We start from the raw sequence: 20,162 nt of genomic DNA on the forward strand, positions 1-20,162 counted from the left end.
TCCCCATTGCACACCACAGTACTTGGGACATGCACATAACTCAAATATCTTGTGACAGAATGATGACCACGTATAACAAATGTTTTTGCTGTTGTTGTTGTTTAAATTAATTAATTTATTTCTTTATTTTTGGCTGTGTTGGGTCTTCGCTGCTGTGTTTGGGCTTTCTCTAGTTGCGGTGACTGGGGGCTACTCTTTGTTGCGGTGCGCGGGCTTCTCATTGTGGTGGCTTCTCCTGCTGCGAAGCACGGGCTCTAGGCGCGCAGGCTTCAGTAGTTGTGGCATGTGGGCTCAGTAGTTGTGGCTCACAGGATCTAGAGCATAGGCTCAGTAGTTGCGGCACATGGGCTTCGTTGCTCGGCGGCATGTGGGATCTTCCTGGACCAGGGCTCGAACCCGTGTCCCCTGCATTGGCAGGCTGAGCCACCAGGGAAGTCCACAAATGTTTTTAAAAAAACACCTGATCACCATGATTCTTTCTTGGAAATCAGAATACCTACAGAATTACCCTATGTATTCTGATGTGCAAAACAATTCAGAAATAAATAACCTGTCAGTAATCCATGCATTGGGAACATGATTTTTCTTAGGTCAAAATTTTTACATTTACTTGCAATGGTAGTGTATGTATCTTTTCAAATCCAATTTGACACATTCAGGAAAATATTAGTGTCTACTATATACTAAGATATGCTACTGCGGCATGGATAAGGAGATTGAAAAGATAAACAAGTCACAATCCTTTTTCTCAATAAGCTTCTGAAGAATCCAGTGGGGGGGATGGGGAATGGAAGGTAAACAAAGAATTGTAACATGGTGCAATGGGTGAGACAGAGTATGAGCAGAATGCTGCACAGATCCAGGGCGTAATGGCCCTGCAACAGTCTTAGCAATAATCAGTCTGAAAAAACAGAAAATAAATATATGCTATGAATATAGACACCAGGTATACAATTTAGAGAAGGACTTACATTTTAAGGGAAAGACTATAATCAAGTGGAATCCAAGAAGTCTGTTTATTTAAATTGATTCACTCATTTATTTATTAAAATATGCACCAAATGCCCAGTACAGGGCAGGCCTTTGTGGCAAGGGCTGAGGATGTAATTGTGAGCAAAACCCATACGTGATCCCTAATCTCAAGGAGCCAAGTAGCAAAAACAGACATTAAAGTTAAGGTGGTACTTTAATAAATGGTACAGACGAGAGGTACATAGTATTACTAGGGCATAAAATAGGAAAGTTTGACCTAGTGAGGGAGGTCAGGGAAGGCTTTGCTGGAGAAGTGACAACAGAACTGAGATCTAAAGCAATGATTCTGAAAGTGAGATTCAGGACCCCCGAGGTCCTGAGACCCTTTTAGAGGGCTCCACGAGGTCAAACTATTTTCAAAAAAATACTAAGATGTTATTTGCCTTTTTCACTTTCATTCTTTCAGGAGTGTACAATAGTGTTCCAGAGGCTACACAGGTGTGATATCACAACAGACCCAATGCAGATATGAGAATCCAGCCATCTTCCTAGCCCATTTATAAAATGTAAAACAATGTCTAAAACAGTCTTCTAACCATGTTTTCCAAAACAAACAAAATATTCTTCATAAAAATATATATATATATATATATATATATATATATATTTTTTTTTTTTTTTTTTTTTTTTTTTTTTTTTGCGGTACGCGGGCCTCTCACTGTTGTGGCCTCTCCCGTTGTGGAGCACAGGCTCCGGACGCACAGGCTCAGCGGCCATGGCTCACAGGCCCAGCCGCTCCACGGCATGTGGGATCTTCCCGGACCGGGGCACGAACCCGTGTCCCCTGCATCGGCAGGCGGACTCTCAACAACTGCGCCACCAGGGAAGCCCAAAATATATTATTAATGTTAACAAAGTAACAGGGTTTATTGTTTAAAATGAATAAATATTTTTAAATTTCTCAGTTTTAATTGCTAATATGGTAAACGTTGATCAATATAACCCACACAGGGCTTCCCTGGTGGCGCAGTGGTTAAGAACCCGCCTGCCAATGCACGGGACACAGGTTCGAGCCCTGGTCCAGGAAGATACCACATGCCGCAGGGCAACTAAGCCCATGCACCACGACTACTGAGGCTGCACTCTAGGGCCCGCAAGCCACAACTACTGAAGCCCTCGTGCCTAGAGCCCAAGCTCCGCAACAAGAGAAGCCACTGAAATGAGAAGCCTGCACACTGCAACGAAGAGTAGCCCCTGCTCGCCGCAACTAGAGAAAGCCCGTGCACAGCGATGAAGACCCAACGCAGCCATGCAGCCATAAATAAATAAATAAATTTATTTTAAAAAAATATATATATCTATATATATAACCCACATAAACAAAAGTTCTTTGGGTCCTCAGAAATTTTTAAGCGTGTAAAGGAATCCTGAGAATAAGAAGTCTGAAAACCACCAAAGGTGGATAGGACTAACCTGGAGAAGACTAGAGGAGAGAATGTTACACACAGAGAGAACGGTGTGGGTAGGGAAAGACTCCCGTAGTGTGCAAAAGGCCTTGGAGACAAGCAATCCTCTTCCCTGCAGAGAGGGCTCACTAAATGTAAAAATAAGAATGGGGGGCTTCCCTGGTGGCGCAGTGGTTGAGAGTCCGTCTGCCGATGCAGGGGACACGGGTTCGTGCCCCGGTCCGGGAGGATCCCACATGCTGCGGAGCAGCTGGGCCCGTGAGCCATGGCCGCTGAGCCTGCACGTCTGGAGCCTGTGCTCCGCAACGGGAGAGGCCGCAACAGTGAGAGTCCGGCGTACCGCACAAAAAAAAAAAAAAAAAGAATGGGCTCCAATTCACGAAGCGCCAGCATGTGCTACCGCAGGGTCATCTGTGCCAAACGGCACACCCGGCGTCTTCAGATTAGTACTAACCAGTAGCAGCCCACCACCCAGCTTTGTGCTGAAAACCACTGATCTGTGTCTTCTCCCTCTCTTCCCTTTCCGCTTCCTCCTTATTACAAGCTTCTGCATCATAAGATTTTCTTAACTACTATTACAAAGAGAAAACAAGGGCAAAAAGAGAAGAAAGAAGCTGGCAGAGGGGAGGGAGTGGGGGGATGGGCAAAATAGGTGAAGGGCGTTAAGAGGTACAAACTTCCAGTTATAAAATAAGTCATAGGAAAAAAAAATAAAGTGGAAAGGGCTAAAGGTTAAAAAAAAAAGTCATAGGGATGCAATGTACAGCATAGGGAATATAGTCAATAATACTGTAATAACTTTGTATGGTGACAGATGGAAACTAGACTTATCCTTATTTTGTAGTGTATAAAAATATCAAATCACTATGTTGTATACCTGAAACTAATTTAATATTGTAAGTGACCGATTCTTCAATTAAAAAAAAAGAGGAAGCTGACAGAAAACTTTTTATTTTATTTCCTGCTAACAGGCCTGAGGGATGACATGGTTAGGACATAGTTAATAGAACATTATGAATAAAACCATGTTTTTTAGTGTGCATAGAATTTCCCTGACTGGAACAAAGGCTTGGCTCCATAATTAGAATTTTTTAACACTTCAGAAGACCCAATTCTAAGTTCAACTTAAATTGCACTCCCAAATGAAAATATACAACACAAGAAAGTTATTTTGGCTTTTTTTTTAAATGGTAGGACTGAATCGTTTACCTCTCTTCACAATACGTTTTTCAAATTTCACCTGCCCTAGTAAAAATAAAGAAGCCATTCAATTTTGCTTGTTCTCATGGTGCATTCCAGTAAGTAATGGATCACTCAGCAGATTCAGAACAGTGTGATCAGGCAAAATTTTCAGCATACTTGAAACAAAAGCTTTGTTTAAGCTCAATAAAAACTCATTTTTGATCTTAAAGAAGGAAAATGAAGAGCCAAGACTGACAGCTTTCCTTTTCTGCAAGAGATTCCTTTTACTGGGCTGATATACTTCTGATTTTCTTGAAATACTCGGTTTTCTCAGCATGCCCCTCCTCATTCCTTGCTTTCTCCCACTTAGCATCTCTCCTGCACTCATGCACTGTGGCAGGACTGCAAACCCGCCCCCACTTGAGTGTTATCTGAGAAGATGCAGCAGAACCGAAGGCGCACATACACAGCGCTTCTTCTCCTAGGCAGACACACGTGCAGAGAAGAAAGTAAAAAAAAAAGTTTACTGTCCCACTGGGTATGCTGCAAAATAATTGGAAACAACCTAAATCGTCATCAGCTAGAGAATAAACGGATATGTTCATACTCTAAAACTACATAGCAGTTAAAAATGAATGTACTAAAATTGTATTTATCAACATGAATATAAACTCTAACATATGAATAAAGCTCTAATACAAAATGGAATGTGCTCAGGGCCTCTGTTATAGCTGTAATGTTCTATTTCTTTAAGACCTGAAACAAACATAATATGAAGGTTTAATTAATCAGCTTTGTGGTCGGTGCACAGTCATTACATTAATCTTTATCCTTGCTTGTTTTAAATGGGTTACAATTAAAAAACAAACAAGCCACCTTTGATCCCTCGTCCTACACCTTTCTCATTTGGTCCTTCTCCTCCAGTGTCCAGCCTCCATTACTCCCCAACTCCTAAGCAACTGGAATATTCCCCAGGGAAAACTTTTGGTCAGATTCAGGGCCACCCAGTAACTGAAGAGCTGAAGTACTCAAAAAATTTCTAAACGCATGCAGTGCTGTATTATTTACTTTGTGCTTCACAAAGTTGAATTTCCTATATCCAGCTTTATTGGTACCAAGAACAATTCATGAAGAGCCTGTTAATCCTGAGAGCCCAGGTCCTTAATCTCTGTGGGAGAGCAGATAAAGAGTACAGACTACAGGCAGCATGCCAGGCTGGGGTCCTACCTCTGTCTTTTACTAGCTGTGTTCAAGTAATTTATCCTCTTTGAGCCTGTTTTCTCATCTGCTAAACGGCAATGACGATACCAAGCAAAGTCACTGCAGTCATTAGAGATAATCAGATGAAAGCACCCAGTACCTTACCACTAATTATATACTCCAGCACAAACATTTAAACTGGGCAAGGATCACCTTTACCCCAATTTAGTGATAAATAATTGCAGAGAAGTCCCCAGAGGATAAACCACAAAGACAACCAACTCATTCATTCAACATTTACTGAGGACCTATTGAGTGCCAGACATTTCTGATAACAGAGTTATAAACCAGAGACCGTCTCCTCAGAGAACTCACAGAAATAAAAGGTCAAGATTTCAAACAATTCTAAACTTTTAGGAAAAGCTTTAGAAATTACTTTAGAACTCCTGTCATCCAATTTGCCTCTTTCCTCTATCCATAAAACTCCCCTGTGCACTAATACACAAAGGCAGGCAATGAAGCCTGAACTTAGTAGAACTGGGATTGGCACGCTAGCAGATCGAACAGTCTAGTTTAGTGCAAAAGTGTTACTGCAGAACATAAAAGTACCTGGGGCAAATAACTAGATTGTGAAGATTTTATCCATTCTTTAAACATACTTATTGAGCATCTATCATGCAAAAAAAAATGCCTTCAAGTTGCTTATTTTTAAAAGCCAATAATTATATCATAGCCTGATATGTACTATGATACCAGATAAGAATGCTCTAAAAATAGACTTTTTAAAGTTAGTACTTATTGCCCAAACCTGCCCATTGAAAATTTTCAGGCTTTAAAATTAATTCCAGAAATAACTGTGGTGATAAATACTTTAACTTTATAGTTATAATCCATTTATAGATAATTTCAGAATTCTATAGTATATAAAAATGCTACAATAAACCCAGGATTCTATAAGCGTGTAAATATTTTTAGTTCACCAGTCACCTACGGGGCTGTTACAGTAGTACATAGAACAAAAGGCCACAGAACTAAATGAGAGTACTTGTCTTTCAGGGGACTGTGATTAAATTCCACTAAATGTTAGATGGGATACTCTGCAAACAGAAATTTATTATTCTACACAGCTCAACGACAGCATTCTGAAAAGGCTCCATTAGTGCTACAATATTTCTGACGATCTAATTAAAGAAGTTGCCTCATAAATGTTCAGAAGTCCAAATATGGATCTGCTTTATGGTCGAGTGGCTGTTTTAATGAAAATGTCACAGAATCAATAAAAATAAAATTGTTGCTATAATATTTACTCAAGTCTCCTTTGACGAAAATGGGTAATAAAAAAGTAATGGGTAATACTACTGCTATTTAAAGAAACTATTTTAAAAGGCTTCCAAAGGAACCACACGGTGCAAATGATTTTCAGTATTTGAGAAATTAATATTTTTCCAGCCAGAAAATTAAACAACACAAAGGCAATATTGGTGGGCTATTATTTCCGTATTAATCTCAAAGGATAAAAAGCAAAGGAACGGACTTCCCTGGTGGCACAGTGGTTAAGAATCCACCTGCCAATGCAGGGGACATGGGTTCGATCCCTGGTCCGGGAAGATCCCACATGCCACGGAGCAACAAAGCCAGTGAGCCGCAACTACTGAGCCCAAACACCACAACTACTGAAGCCCGTGTGCCTAGAGCCTGTGCTCCACAACAAGAGAAGCCACCACAATGGCCCGTGCTCACCGTAACTAGAGAAAGCCCGCGCACAGCAACGAAGACCCAACGCAGCCAAAAATTAATTAATTAATTTTTTTAAAAAGCAAAAGAAAATCAAGTAGCTTGATGGATCGTAAGAACAAATCACAATTCTTGGAACTTCCCTGGTAGTACAGTGGTCAAGACTCCATGCCCGATTCAGGGGGCCCAGGTTCGATCCCAGGTTGGGGAACTAAGATCTCACGTACCGCAACTAAGCCCGCACGCCACAACAAAGACCCAGCGCAGCCAAAATTATTAATTAATTAATTTAATTTAATCTATTATACTTTTTAAATCATGATGCTATTTAATAGAAGAGGCTGATCTGAAAAATCAAAAATCTAAAATCCAATGAAATAAATGTATGTGGTTTGCCCATGAAAAAAGGAGATCTCTTTAAAGTTCTTATTTATCATTCATATTGTTTAAAAATAATTCAACTTGAAAAAAGCACCTCTTAAATAGTGTTGTATTAGTTTCTTATGGCTGCTGTAACAAATGACTTCAAACTGTGAGGCTCAAAACAACAGATGTTTATTCTCTTGCAGTTCTGGGGGCCAAAAATCTGAAATCATAATGTTGACAGGGCCTGATTCCCTTCAAAGACTCTAGGAGAGGTTCCATTCCTCGCCGCTTCCGTTTTCTGGTCTTGTAGCTGCATCGCTCCGATCTCTGACTTTGTGCTCACACTGCCTCCTCCTTCTCTGTGCATCTATCTTCCCTGTGTCTCTTATAGGACACTTGGCATTGAACTTAGGGCTCACCAGATAATCAAGGGTGATTTCTCCATCTCTGTCAATACTCCTTTTTCCCAGTAAGTTAATATTCATAGGTTCCAGGGATTAGGAAATGGATATCTTTTGGGGGGCTATCATTCAGCCCACTACAGCTGGCTTATTTTATCATCGTATAATCAATATTATATTTCCAATTAGGAACAACACCATTTTTGAAAGCAGATTCTAATAAGACATGACAGATTAAGTGACTATGATGTGTATTTGAAGACTGTATAATAATGCCACGTTTTAATATTGAGGATGAATGCTAATATGAAGTATGTTACTGAGTTACATTAAATTCCTTGAATGCTGTTTTATTTTAACAGAATATTTATTGCTTGATAAAATAAAATCATTTTATTGTCCAAATAAACAAAAAAGGTTTCACTGCTGGTACAAAGTAAAGCCAAGACTCAAACCCAGGTCTATTGAATTCTAATGCCTGAGCCTATCCAGCTCTGTGGGTGAATGACTTCGGGGAGCACAACTCATTAGGATCACCCAAATCCCTGTATGCTGATATTATATTCTCTACAGAAACTTCTAATACCACTTTTCTCAAAGAGATTTGTACTAAAAAGAATGAGAGATTTTGGTTCACCTGGCAGTTCTGTAACAGTTCTAATAAGTAGGAATAATATGAGTAATCGTAGTAATAGTGGGAATAACTGCCAACACTGACTAAGCCCTCACTATTCCAGGCACTTCTCATTCTACAGTGAATCCTTAGTGATCTCATCTAATCCATGATTTTAAATACCATCTGTTGCTGATGACCCCCAAATCCATAGCTTTAGCCTGGACCTCTTCCCTGAACTCCAGACTGATTTTTTCCAGCTGCCTACCCCAGATCTCCACTTGGATGTCTGAAACTCAACTCTTGCTTCTAGCCCTTAATCCTATTCCCACATCTCCCCCATCTCAGTAAGTGGCAGCTCCATGCTGCCAAGATGCTCAGGCCAAAAGCCTTAGAGTCGTGTTTGACTCCTTCTCTCACATGCCACATCCAACCAATTCATCAGCAAATGAGTCAGCACTACCTACATAAAAAACATCCATAATCTTATCACTTCTCACCATCTGCCACTGTTCCCAAGGCACTCCAAATTTACTCAATGAATTGATTAATGAATGGCCTGAATTATGTCATTTCAATCCTCATAATAGCTCTATGAAACAAGTGCCCTTATTTCCTCCATTTCACAGAGGCACATAAAGGCTAAGTATAAATTAAGAAACTATGGTTATAGTTTATCAAACAGGTCTTTTTTTTTAGTTTGAAGAGTCAGATCCCCAGAACCCGATCATCCCAGGAGAAGGGATCTCATTAGCTTACTGGACCCACACAAGGCCCGGGGCAGGAGTCAGCCAGCCTCTCGGAGCACAACAGGTTAGCTGCCAAACGCCGATCTAACCACGAGCTCCTGTCTGAAGACCCACCCAGGCCCCACTGCCAGGATTACCACTAGTTTCCAAACCACATGTGCTAGTCTCTCTGTACTCAGTAAAGGGTATCAGCTCCACACTTTTTAGCCTTAAGAAAAGGAACTTGTTAGAAGGTCACATAATGAATCATTGAAAAGAAAATCAAGTTAAGAAATGAACCGCTCACGTACATACCCAGAAGACAAAGAACCCTTTTTTGTATTAAAGAATTCTGTTTGAAAAGAAATCCATGCTTCTGAAATGGAGTCCCCTGGGAAGGTTCCAATGAGTTTCCAGTAGGGCCTCTGAGGACAGAGCTACGAACTTTCCACACAATGCAGAAAGGTGATGGAGAACCAGGTGCAAGAGGGTCAGGGTGGCTTGGCTTCCACCCCTCTTATGACCCCTACCTCCACCAAAACCAATTTTGAAAATTAAGTGAGTTAATAAATGTGAAAATCTAAAGTTTTATACAAAAATAAGCTTTTACTGTAAAAAGAATACTTTTTTTTTTTTTTTTTTAGTGAAGGGGTGACATGGGGTGAGGTGTAAGGATGGAAAATTTTAAGAACCATCAGACAAGGTAGGACTTTTCAGAGCTAAACACAGGATATCCTTTAAAAGTTTATCTGAGCAAGATAAAGGCTTATCTATGTATTTTCAAAACAGGGGTTATTTATTAGAATTGGTACCTTTTTGGGGGTCAATGTGACTACATTTCTTCCAAGGATCTAAGTGACTTTACTGTATGCATAGGGAAAAAAATCAGGAGGAATGTTCACCAAACTCTTAATGACTATTGCTGGGTGGTAGGAGCAGAAAGGGCATTCATTCTCTACACTATACTCTTCTGTAATGTTTGCAATTCATAACAAGTGTGAATTAATTTCTGAGGAAAAATTTTGGGGAAAAAACACTTCCCTCTATCCTCACATTAACTGATAGAAGTTTCCACAGAATAACATATTTAGCTCTTTAAATACTTTAATTGTTAATCAAAAATTTTTTATGGTTTTTAATATCCATTGTTAACTGACTTCTTTCTCTAAAACTAAGAGGTTTTAGAAATCTTGGGTCAATGAATATTCTAATGAGACTCTAGAAATACATCCGTTAAATTGCATACTGTGCAAATAAGATAAAGTATCACCCTGAGGAAATCTGAAATAGCAAGGATAGCAGAAGTGGGAGAAGCAATACCAGCCCCTCCCAGGCCCATTCTGGAATGCATCATATCACCATCAACAAGCATTTGCTGAATGCCTTATGTGCAAGTACTATGCCAGGCTCTGCTTTCTGCCCTTAAGGAGCTCTCTCAGCATTGCTGGAAGACAGCACACACAGACACCACCACAAGGCAGCATCTGCTACAGTGGCAAATACATGGCCCTGCAAAGGAGGGAGAGAGAGGATTTTGAAATTCCTGCTTAAACAGAAGTCCTTTGAAAGCAGAAGCAGGTCTTACCTGTGTATTCCCGTAACCTAACGTGATAAATATGTTTTAAATTAATAAGTACATGGAACCAACTTGCACTTGGAGAGGAAAAAGTATGACATCCCAAGCTGGAGGAATGGTGGTGGCATGAAAGTGTGGCATGACCCAAATGTGCATGTTCAGCTATAAAAAAAAAAAAGTGTAAAGAAATAGAGGAATAGAAAGTTGGAAAACCCAATTCACTGAAGTTGAGGAGTTGAAACTATCTTTGAGCCAACAGGAAACCACAAAGGATTCTGATGGTGCAAAGACAACCTGTTAATGTTCCTGTCTTCCTTACTAGGTTCCTTAAGGGTGGGCAGCAGCATCTTTAAAGATTTTGGTTGCCTAGCAGAGCCTGGCACATGACAGGTATTCAAATAAATGTGAGGGAAAAGAAGGGAAGATTGATTAGGCTGGAAAGATTATGCAAGTGCCATGATACAAAAGGCGGGAGACGAATAAGAGACCAGAAATTAAGGCCGGAGGTGTTTTCTAATCCACCTCATGATATACTCAGACCCAATACAGTGATTGTCCAAAGGCTCCTCCCTTTGTCTCAAGTTGAATCAACAAAATTCCTCTCACATACCACCATGGGTATATCTCCCTTTAGGAATCCTGAGCAACTGGGAAGGTTTGGGGAGTGTTAATCAACCCATCAACAGCTACTTATCAAGGCAGTCCTGCCATTCCAGTGCCTCCTCAAGTTCTCTGAGGTTAGCCAAGTTCTGCATCTCACTCTTAACTTATTTCTGGCCAGGGCCACAAGGAGAGAGGCGGAGGTAATCACAGCGGGTTTCAGTAAATGTTAGTTCCCCCTTTTCCACACTGACCCTTCATAAGCACTTTCTGTCTCCACCAAACAGTCTGATATTTCCTGCATTATAATCAGTGTTTCTATGGGGCTTTATATTTTTCAAAGGTCTTTGCACTCTATCTTAATCTTCATCACTACCTTATAAGCATGACAGATCCTACTACCCCATTCTTGAAGATGAAAAAGCCTAAATCCCGAGACTGAATGAAGCCAGGGAAAATGACACAATTACAGTTACTAGCATCAATAATAAACAGCACAGGTGGAAGCAAGTGCCTGGTTGCTGTCCCTTGTGGGTAGTCTTCTAGCAGTTTCATATTGAGAGCAGAATGATAAAACTTAACCAAATGGATATTTAACTAAAGTTGGGAGATACTATCAAACAACACAAGCTCTCTTCTTAGAAAGACCATAAAATTAACATAACCGTTTTCATGAGAAAAAAATGTTAATTTCAACATTTCCTGATTATTATCTTCCAAAATATATCGTTAGAATATAAGGGAACGTAAAAGAGTAAATTACAAGTATTGTTAAACAATCAAGAATGTATTGGGCTTCCCTGGTGGCGCAGTGGTTGAGAATCTGCCTGCCAATGCAGGGGACACGGGTTCGAGCCCTGGTCTGGGAAGATCCCACATGCCGCGGAACAACTAGCCCCGTGAGCCACAATTACTGAGCCTGCACATCTGGAGCCTGTGCTCCGCAATAACAGAGGCCACGATAGTGGGAGGCCCGTGCACCGCGATGAGGAGCGGCCCCCACTTGCCGCAACTAGAGAAAGCCCTCGCACAGGAATGAAGAGCCAACACAGCCATAAATAAATTAATTAATTAAAAAAAAAAGAATGTATTAGCTATTTCTAAAAGTGCTTTAACATAAAATATCAAGATATTCCAAAGAAATTCATTAAACAAACCTCAGAAAAGCATACAAACATGATTCTGCTGTTAATTGAATCAATATCTTTATCATTTTGATTTTCAATTAAATGAGTATCTGCTACTTCAAATAAATATTATTTATAGGATCAAGGATTTGTCTGCTTAATTCATATTTTCTAACATAGAACGTTCAGTTTGAGATCTCTTCTTTTCCCTTAGTCTTGTTCGAACCTTGCCAAATATCTTGTTCTTTAAAGTAAAACTCCAGTCCCTTAAACAGTCTTTACCAACCTCCACACCACCACAATCCTTAAGAGAAACACAATCTTAAAAAAAAAAAAACAACTGTCAATTTTTAAAAAAATTTATAGATCCTATCCAGTACCATAAATAATAAATTTCAAAACAAAATTGGAGCTACTATAAAGCCGAACTCTGATGTAGCCAAGAACCTGTAAAGGGATCTATTAGTCAGAAATGCTGGTGCTAGCCAAGTGTGGTAGAGAAGAAACTGCCCCCTACCGTCAAATGTACATGTTCCTAATCCCCAAAACCTATGACTATGTTACTTTACTCGGCAAAAGGGGCTTTGCAGACATGATTTAAATTAAGGATCTCAAGATGGGGAGATTACCCTGGATTATCTGGTTGGGCCTGATATAATCAAAGTCCTTGCAAGTGAAAGAGGGAAGTAGGAGTGTCAAAGTCAGAGAGTGAAGGATCAATCTGAAGATGCTACACTGCTGGCTTTAAAGACAGAGGAAGGGGGCTTCCCTGGTGGCGCAGTGGTTGAGAGTCTGCCTGCCGATGCAGCGGACACGGGTTCGTGCCCCAGTCCGGGAAGATCTCACAGCCCGCGGAGCGGCTGGGCCCGTGAGCCAAAAAAAAAAGACAGAGGAAGGACCCAAGAACCAGGGAATGTGGGTAGCCTCTAGAAGCTGGAAAAGCAAGGAAGAGGTTTTCCCCTAGTCTCCAGAAGGGACACACCATGCCAACACCTTCCTTTTAGCTCACTGAGACCTATTTCAGAGTTGTGACCCTCCAGAACTGTAAGATGATAAATCTGTACTGTTTTAAACCACTAAACTCATGGCAATTAGTTACAGCAGCCACAGGAACTAATACAGCAGGTTAAAGCAAGGCACTACTCACCCGCCCATCTGCCAGGACACTTAAAGCCTTAATCTTCAGGTCCCTGTTGTACAGACATTCAGTGAAATGTTTCTACTAACAAATTATCTAGAAAATGACATAAGATGGTGGTAGTGAGGGAGAAGAAGGAGCCGCAGAGGAATTTTGGAGATCTGTCAGGAATTTTCAGGCCTATTATCCTGCTTCCCTATAAGTACACATAACTCCTTTCTATTTCTATTATTAAGAAAGTTGTTTTTACAGTTCAGTTTCTGGAAGACAATTTGCAAAAGCTGGGGAAGTGGCCACTTGCTTAATGCTTTGTTGTCTACCAGCTTATTTCATCATCTTGCTCTCCTTTATCAATTTACTTGACTTTTGAGAGGTTTTGGTTCTGTTAATGATGACAGACCTCCCCTAATTCACCTACACCTTTGGTCTGCTCTATCACCTCCTCTGAGCCACTGGAAAAGAGGAGCGCTAACAGACCTCGGCACAGGTAGAACTTACGAATTTGTATAAAGCCTAACTACAGGGACTCCCCTGATGGCATAGTGGTTAAGAATCTGCCTGCCAATGCAGGGGACACGGGTTCGATCCCTGGTCTGGGAAGATCCCACATGCCGCGGAGCAACTAAGCCCGTGCGCCACAACTACTGAGCCTGCACTCCAGAGCCCGAGACCCACAACTACTGAGCCCATGTGCCACAACTACTGAAGCCCATGTGCCTAGAGCCCATGCTCTGCAACGAGAAGCCACCACAATGAGAAGCCTGTGCACCGCAACAAAGAGTAGCCCCCGCTCGCCACAACTAGAGAAAGCCCATGTGCAGCAACGAAGACACAACACAGCCAATACATAAATAAATAAAATAGATTTATTAAGAAAAAAAAAAAGCCTAACTACAGAGTTCAGTCCATGGACCACAGTATCACCTGGGAACCTGTTCGAAATTCAGCATCAAGTTCTGTTCCACATTATTCACCCATAAAAAAGAATGAAATCTTGCCATTTGTGAAATGGATGGACCTACAGGGTATTATGCTAAATGAAGTAAGTCAGGCAGAGAAAGACAAATCCCATCTGATTTCACATATCTAAAAAACAAATGAACAAACATAACAAAACAGAACAGAGTCATAGATACAGAGAAGAAATAGGTGGTTGCCAGAGGGGAGGGAGTTGGGGGATTAGTGAAATAGGTGAGGGAGATTAAGAGGTACAAACTTCCAGGGCTTCCCTGGTGCCGCAGTGGTTGAGAGTCCGCCTGCCGACGCAGGGGATGCCGCGGAGCGGCTGGGCCCGTGAGCCATGGCCGCTGAGCCTGCGCGTCCGGAGCCTGTGCTCCGCAACGGGAGAGGCCACAACAGTGAGAGGCCCGCGTACCGCAAAAAAAAAAAAAAGAGGTAAAAACTTCCAGTTACAAAATAAATGAGGATGAAACGTTTAGCATGAGGAATATAGTCAATTATACTGTAATATTTTTGTATGATGACAGATGGTAACTAGACATATCACGGCGATCATTTTGTAATGTATAGAAATATCTAATCACTATGTTGTGCACCTGGCACTAACATAATATTGTAGGTCAATTATACTTCCATTAAAAAAAATATGTAGACACTGGGAGGAAATGCATCAAAATGCAAACAATGGTTATCTCAGGGGGGTGGAGATTATGGGTGATTGTTAATTTTTACTTTATGCTTTTATGTATTTCTCATTGTCTGCAATGAACATATATTGCTTGTAAAATTAGAAAGAAAACAATAAATGTCATTAAAAGTGAAAAAAAAGTTCCATTCCAGATCTTCTGAATCAGAAATTACATTTTAGACAGATCTCTAGATGATTTGTAAACACATTCAAGTCTGAGAAGCACAGATACAAACAGCCATTGGCAAGGGTACTCACCATGACCCACTTACTATATTTTAGGGACAAATATTCTAATCAGATTCATACTTTCAGTTAATGAGAGGTTCTTAATTATTACAAAGATTTGATTACCAAGCACAAAAAGTTTTCCTAAGGCATAAGTGAAAAACATGCCCTCGCCCCTGCTAGTACCCCTGCCCACTACTCCCTGACAAGATTTGTTGAGATGGTGGATGAAATATTGATGGAAATATATTTATTTTTATAAAGTTTTTTCAAGGGCTAAACATTCATTAAATGTTCACAGTAGCCTTATGAGGTTGATATCCCCAAAGTACAGTTGAGGGAATATGTACCTAGACTCAGAACATTAACTAACTTGCCATAAATCATTTGGGGAAGAGCCAGAATGCTAATCAAGACTTGCAGTCTCCAAGCCCATCCTTATAAATACTACTCTACGAAGCCAATCCTCGTTATTTAAAGATTCTGTATTTTCAAATTCTCCTACTCACTAAAACTTATTTGTAACCCCAAAATCATTACTCACTGCACTTTCCCAACTTTTTGAGGACAGGTACATACATGAGCAGAACAGCTAAAATTGTGAAAACCCAGATGCACACGTTCCCAGTATGTGATGCTTTGCCTTATTTCACCTCTCATATTTTAATCAAGTATCCTTTTCAAGGTCTACTTAGCGCCACATTTTTCGCATTTTGTGCTTTTTGTTGGTGAGTGTGCAGTTTAAAGTGGTCCCCAAGCAGAGTGCTATCTAGTGTTCCTAAAGGCAAGAAAGCTGCCTTACAGAGAAAACAAATGTGTTACGTAAGCTTCGCTGAAGCATAAGCTCTAGCACTACTGACAGTGAGTTCAACGTTAATGGATCAACGACATACGTTAAATAAGGCAAACGGAAACACGCATAAAACAAGGCTATGTACTGATCAGTCGACAAATATGCTGCGACCAGAGGCTCACAGGAACCAAACCCTGCATTTTCTCTAGGGGCGATGATTCAGTGTTTGCTAAGATGGTGTTCACAGTAGCTTCACAGAACGCAACTGCCCCAACTGTTGTTACATGTACTAACTTGACATGTCATGGCAGGAAAGGCACCAAATTACAGAGCATTTTCAGAAACAAGACACTATTTTCTCCAACTCAAAAACAACAGTTGAAGGTTCTTGACAGGATAACCACAAGGACTGGTAATGGTGTTATTTCATAGCTTACAGACTAAAAACACTGGAATAAGACAAGGCACAAAGTCAGAAAATGAATATTAACATCACACGGACAAAGATCAAGCAGTGGCTCTGTGAGGTGCATGCAAGATGATTCAAGGGGAGAAGGGAAGTGAATACAGTAATATTCATTTACACTTATTATTTAAATCTCATCTTTAAATTCCAATTTACTTTACAACTTAATAATACTACAGTAATATGTGTACACAATAAATTCTATTGGTAGTGCCTGCTCCAATTCTGCTGATGATGTACATGACCAAAAAATGTTGGGGGATCACCACTGCAGAGAATCAAAGTTAGCGCTTGAAAAGAAAAGAAACTCCAGAAGCACACATCCTGCAGTGGGCTGGTGGCTTTGAGGACTCACACGCACTGGGAACCATCTATTGCTGCTCTGTCCCCAACATATTGTGATGATCCTCACAAGACATCCCTCCAGGCATCAGGTGATTCATATGAGAAATTAATTAGCTGGTTGTGACATTGATTAGATGATCCAAGCTAGGAACCCTTCCCTCTCTAGAAATTTGACCAAAGAAAATAAGACATAATAGCAGGAAGTAAAAACATTGTTTATTGTTGCCCGGAGCCCAAAGGCTGAAGGCATGCCCTGATAGAGCAACAGCCTGTCCTCAGAGCACCCAATCTGGGAGGATTCTATGGTATCCCATAAGATATCCAGGACTGTTAGTGTCATCTTATATAGTTAAGTTGCATCATATACACATTCAACTCTAAGTGCTCAGCAAGAAAAAAAGAGAGATAGAGAAAGAGAGAAAGGGAAAAAAAAAAACATAACCAGTGCTGGCAATCTGTCTGCCATTCTACTCAATGAAGGTGTTCTGTTCCCTTGGACAGTCTCTCAGTTCCTCAGTGTCTCTTACAGCATGAATGGTTCATTGTGAGGCTAAAGTTTGACACAGTATATTTTTCATCTACATCACCTAATCCCAAACCAACTTCCTCTGATACTCAAAGGAAGAAGCAGGGATACGTTTCAACCCTGAAGGAAAAATGGCTGCATATGACTTACTGAAAGACGGAATCAATCTCCAAAGAGAACTGACTTCCTGCGGGTAGTTCAAGGGCAATTTTTGAAAATACTCAACTTTCACAGTGTGCGCTGACTGTAGAAGCAACCGCCCAGATAAAGTGAGACTCAACTATAGTTATTCTGTTCCAAGGGCTCACTCTTATACCTACCACCTAGAGGTGGTGTATATTGAAATTTGCTGCCATATACTTTTATGGTACTTCTTGCTGATTAAAGTGCTCTCATACCAGCTGTGTCATTTAACACCCACAAGGCCAGGCAAAGAAAATGGAACGAGCACTGTGGTTCCCATTTCAGAGATCGAGTGCAATAATGGAAAGAGTAAGAGTTGTTGAGTCAGACAATTTGGTTTCAAATCCCAGGCATACTGTTCAATTTTTCAGAGCCTTAGTTTCCTATCAGTAAAATGCAAAGAGTACACACACCTCACCAAGTTTTTGAGGATGAGTCAAGTATACAAGCTGCAGGTATACATTACTCAATGTTTCCTTACACCATTCCACAGGAAGGAGGGCTGCAAGTTCACACACCTAATGTGACTAATAAAGCCCAAGTAGAACAAACATCTCCCAATTCCCAGCTCCACGCTCAGGGGCCCAAGAAGGATATAACTTGGAATCTCTTTAAAAGGTGTTCGAAAAGATAGAGATATTCTGCTAAAAGTTTTTCTGGTTCAAGTAAATTTGTGACATGCTAGTCTCTTGAAGGCTCACAATGCGTGTGTGTGCAAGTGTGTACAGGATATAAAGGCTCTGAGAAGGTGTGCAATAAAAAAAACCTGGTTGAATACATATAGAACATTCCCCCAAAATGGATTTAATAATGGAAACCTTTTCTGCATAATTACTATAAACAGCCACACAAACCTAATGTTCTTCTGAACATACTTTTAGAAACACTGGTTTTGATAAATTAATGTATAACAAACTAACAGATGATTATATTGTAATAGATTAATATTAATAAAAAATAATAACAGATTATAGAACAAGGCACAAGAAACTACCCTTTAAACAAGACCCCGAATCATTTTTTGGCAGTCTGGTGTCAAATCCAAAAAAAATCTATTTGGGAATTCCCTGGCGGTCCAGTGGTTAGGGCTCCAGGCTTCCACTGCAGGGACCTGGGTTCGATCCCTGGTCGGGGAACTAAGATTCCACAAGCCGCGCAGCGCGGCCAAAAGCAAAAAAAAAAAAAAAAACACAAAGAAACAAAACAAAAACAAAAAAATCTATTTAGATCATCAAGGCATTTTTATTCTCAGAAAGATCTCAGTATAAGTCTTTCATAAACAAAGATTCCAAGGAGTGGCTCATGTCATCTTACAGAAGACATAGTGGGTAAAAAAGGTGAAAGAGACACATGTTTTGTTACAAAACTGATTTACATGAGGTATCTTACTCCCTAAATCAACTTTCCAAGAACGCTACATATGCCATATAACAACTACCTGTCCTGTCATTACCCCTGGTCTCCTGATAACAGTGGCAAGCAAGAGAAAGCCAGAATGGAGACCGTGACTTGTAAACTATAAACCACAAAGATGAGGAATCCTTTTTTTCTTTGAAAACTACAAGAAAGCAGTTATTATTTTTCCTACTTTGTACTTTCCCTCCTTTCTCGGTTATTACTGCACGCAAGCACTTCTAGTGAATACTTTTATCTTAAACCTCTAGAAGTCAAATAAAGAGAAGACCAGGCCCGAGGAATTCTTTAAAAAATTATATTAATATTTGATATTTACTACCCTGGCAAATACAATATATATAAAAAAGGAACCTGCTCTAATGCAAAGTTGTAAGTTTGTGAACTAGGTGTAGACAAGTGTTGGTTAGCACTGACATCCTAGGAGGAAAGCTTTTGGTAAGAACTTTAAGCTTCCATAGTTTTTCGAAGAAAATGAACGGAATCTAGACGTTTGCTAGCCTAGTCCAGTAACATACAGTGTGCATTTCGGCCACTAAGAGCAGGAGTGGGAAAGGGCCAAGAGCAACCATTACCGCCTATCACCAGGGGTACCTGAAAAGTCATCTTCAGCCTTCAGCCTTCCCATTTTACGAGACTAGACGCCTCAAGGGCCACTAGATCGCGGCCGCCGCCTCGCCAGGTCCAACACGGCACAAGGCGGAAGCTCACCAGCGGGGCCACGGGGCGCACACCTGCCGGCGGGCGGCGCCCACAACGCTTCACCTTGCCGCGGCGGACCTGCCCTCCTTGGCCCTTCTTCACCACCACCTCCATCCCTTCCCACCTGCAAATAACCGAGGGTAGGGACGCGGGAGGGTGAAGATGGTGAGGAAAAGCATCCCCGCAAACCGTCGCAGACTACCTCCTCCCATCCCAGAGCCGCTGCAAAGCCACACCGTTTCTCCCACGCCTCGTGTCTCTAGTGCAAGGTCTGCAATAGTTTAAAATTTTTGTTTTAAAGCACAAGTAACTTCCCCGCTCCCTTCCGCCCCTCACCTTCACGAAAGCAATCGGGGTTGTGGTACCTTCGATATCTAACAGGATCACAGTGACTTCGGCGGGCACCGAAAGCACAACCATTTCCCCACCGGCTGCTACTACGAGAATCGGCCTACTGGTAGGGAGGGCGGAGGGCCGTGCCGGCTGCGCCCAGCAACCTGCTGGGCTTCCGACAGCCCCGAAAAGAGTCCCGGAGCGCACAACTGCGAGCGGCCTGACGCACGAGGCGGAGAGGACACGTCGGCGCCCCTGAAAATAGAGAAACCGGCAGCACAGGGACCTTGAACTCGCAAGCTGCCCGGGCCTGGAGGCCTAGACCACGTGGGCAGGGAAAAGGGGCGGTCCTCACGAGGTTCCGATGGGGCGGGGAGAGGTAATGGTACCGACGTCGATTGGCCGCTAGAGGGCCTCTAACC

General features: G+C 41.3%; 1 protein-coding gene across 2 annotated transcripts in view; it reads right to left on the bottom strand.

Annotated features, from left to right (window-relative positions):
• The window catches only part of ENOPH1 (enolase-phosphatase 1), a 33,708-nt gene extending 13,621 nt beyond the window's left edge, over positions 1 to 20,087 (bottom strand). The window contains exon 1 of one of the 2 annotated variants that reach the window (XM_082632512.1): positions 19,744 to 20,087. In XM_082632512.1, coding sequence (XP_082488638.1) covers positions 19,744 to 19,827 — 84 coding nt within the window. In that variant the 5' untranslated portion in view covers positions 19,828 to 20,087. The remainder of the gene's footprint in view (positions 1 to 19,743) is intronic. The other variant, XM_082632513.1, reaches the window with a different exon arrangement.
• Positions 20,088 to 20,162: the final 75 nt, after the last annotated feature.

This window comes from Mesoplodon mirus, assembly GCF_964341445.2.
Source record: "Mesoplodon mirus genome assembly, chromosome: 2".
Lineage (NCBI taxonomy): Eukaryota > Metazoa > Chordata > Mammalia > Artiodactyla > Ziphiidae > Mesoplodon > Mesoplodon mirus.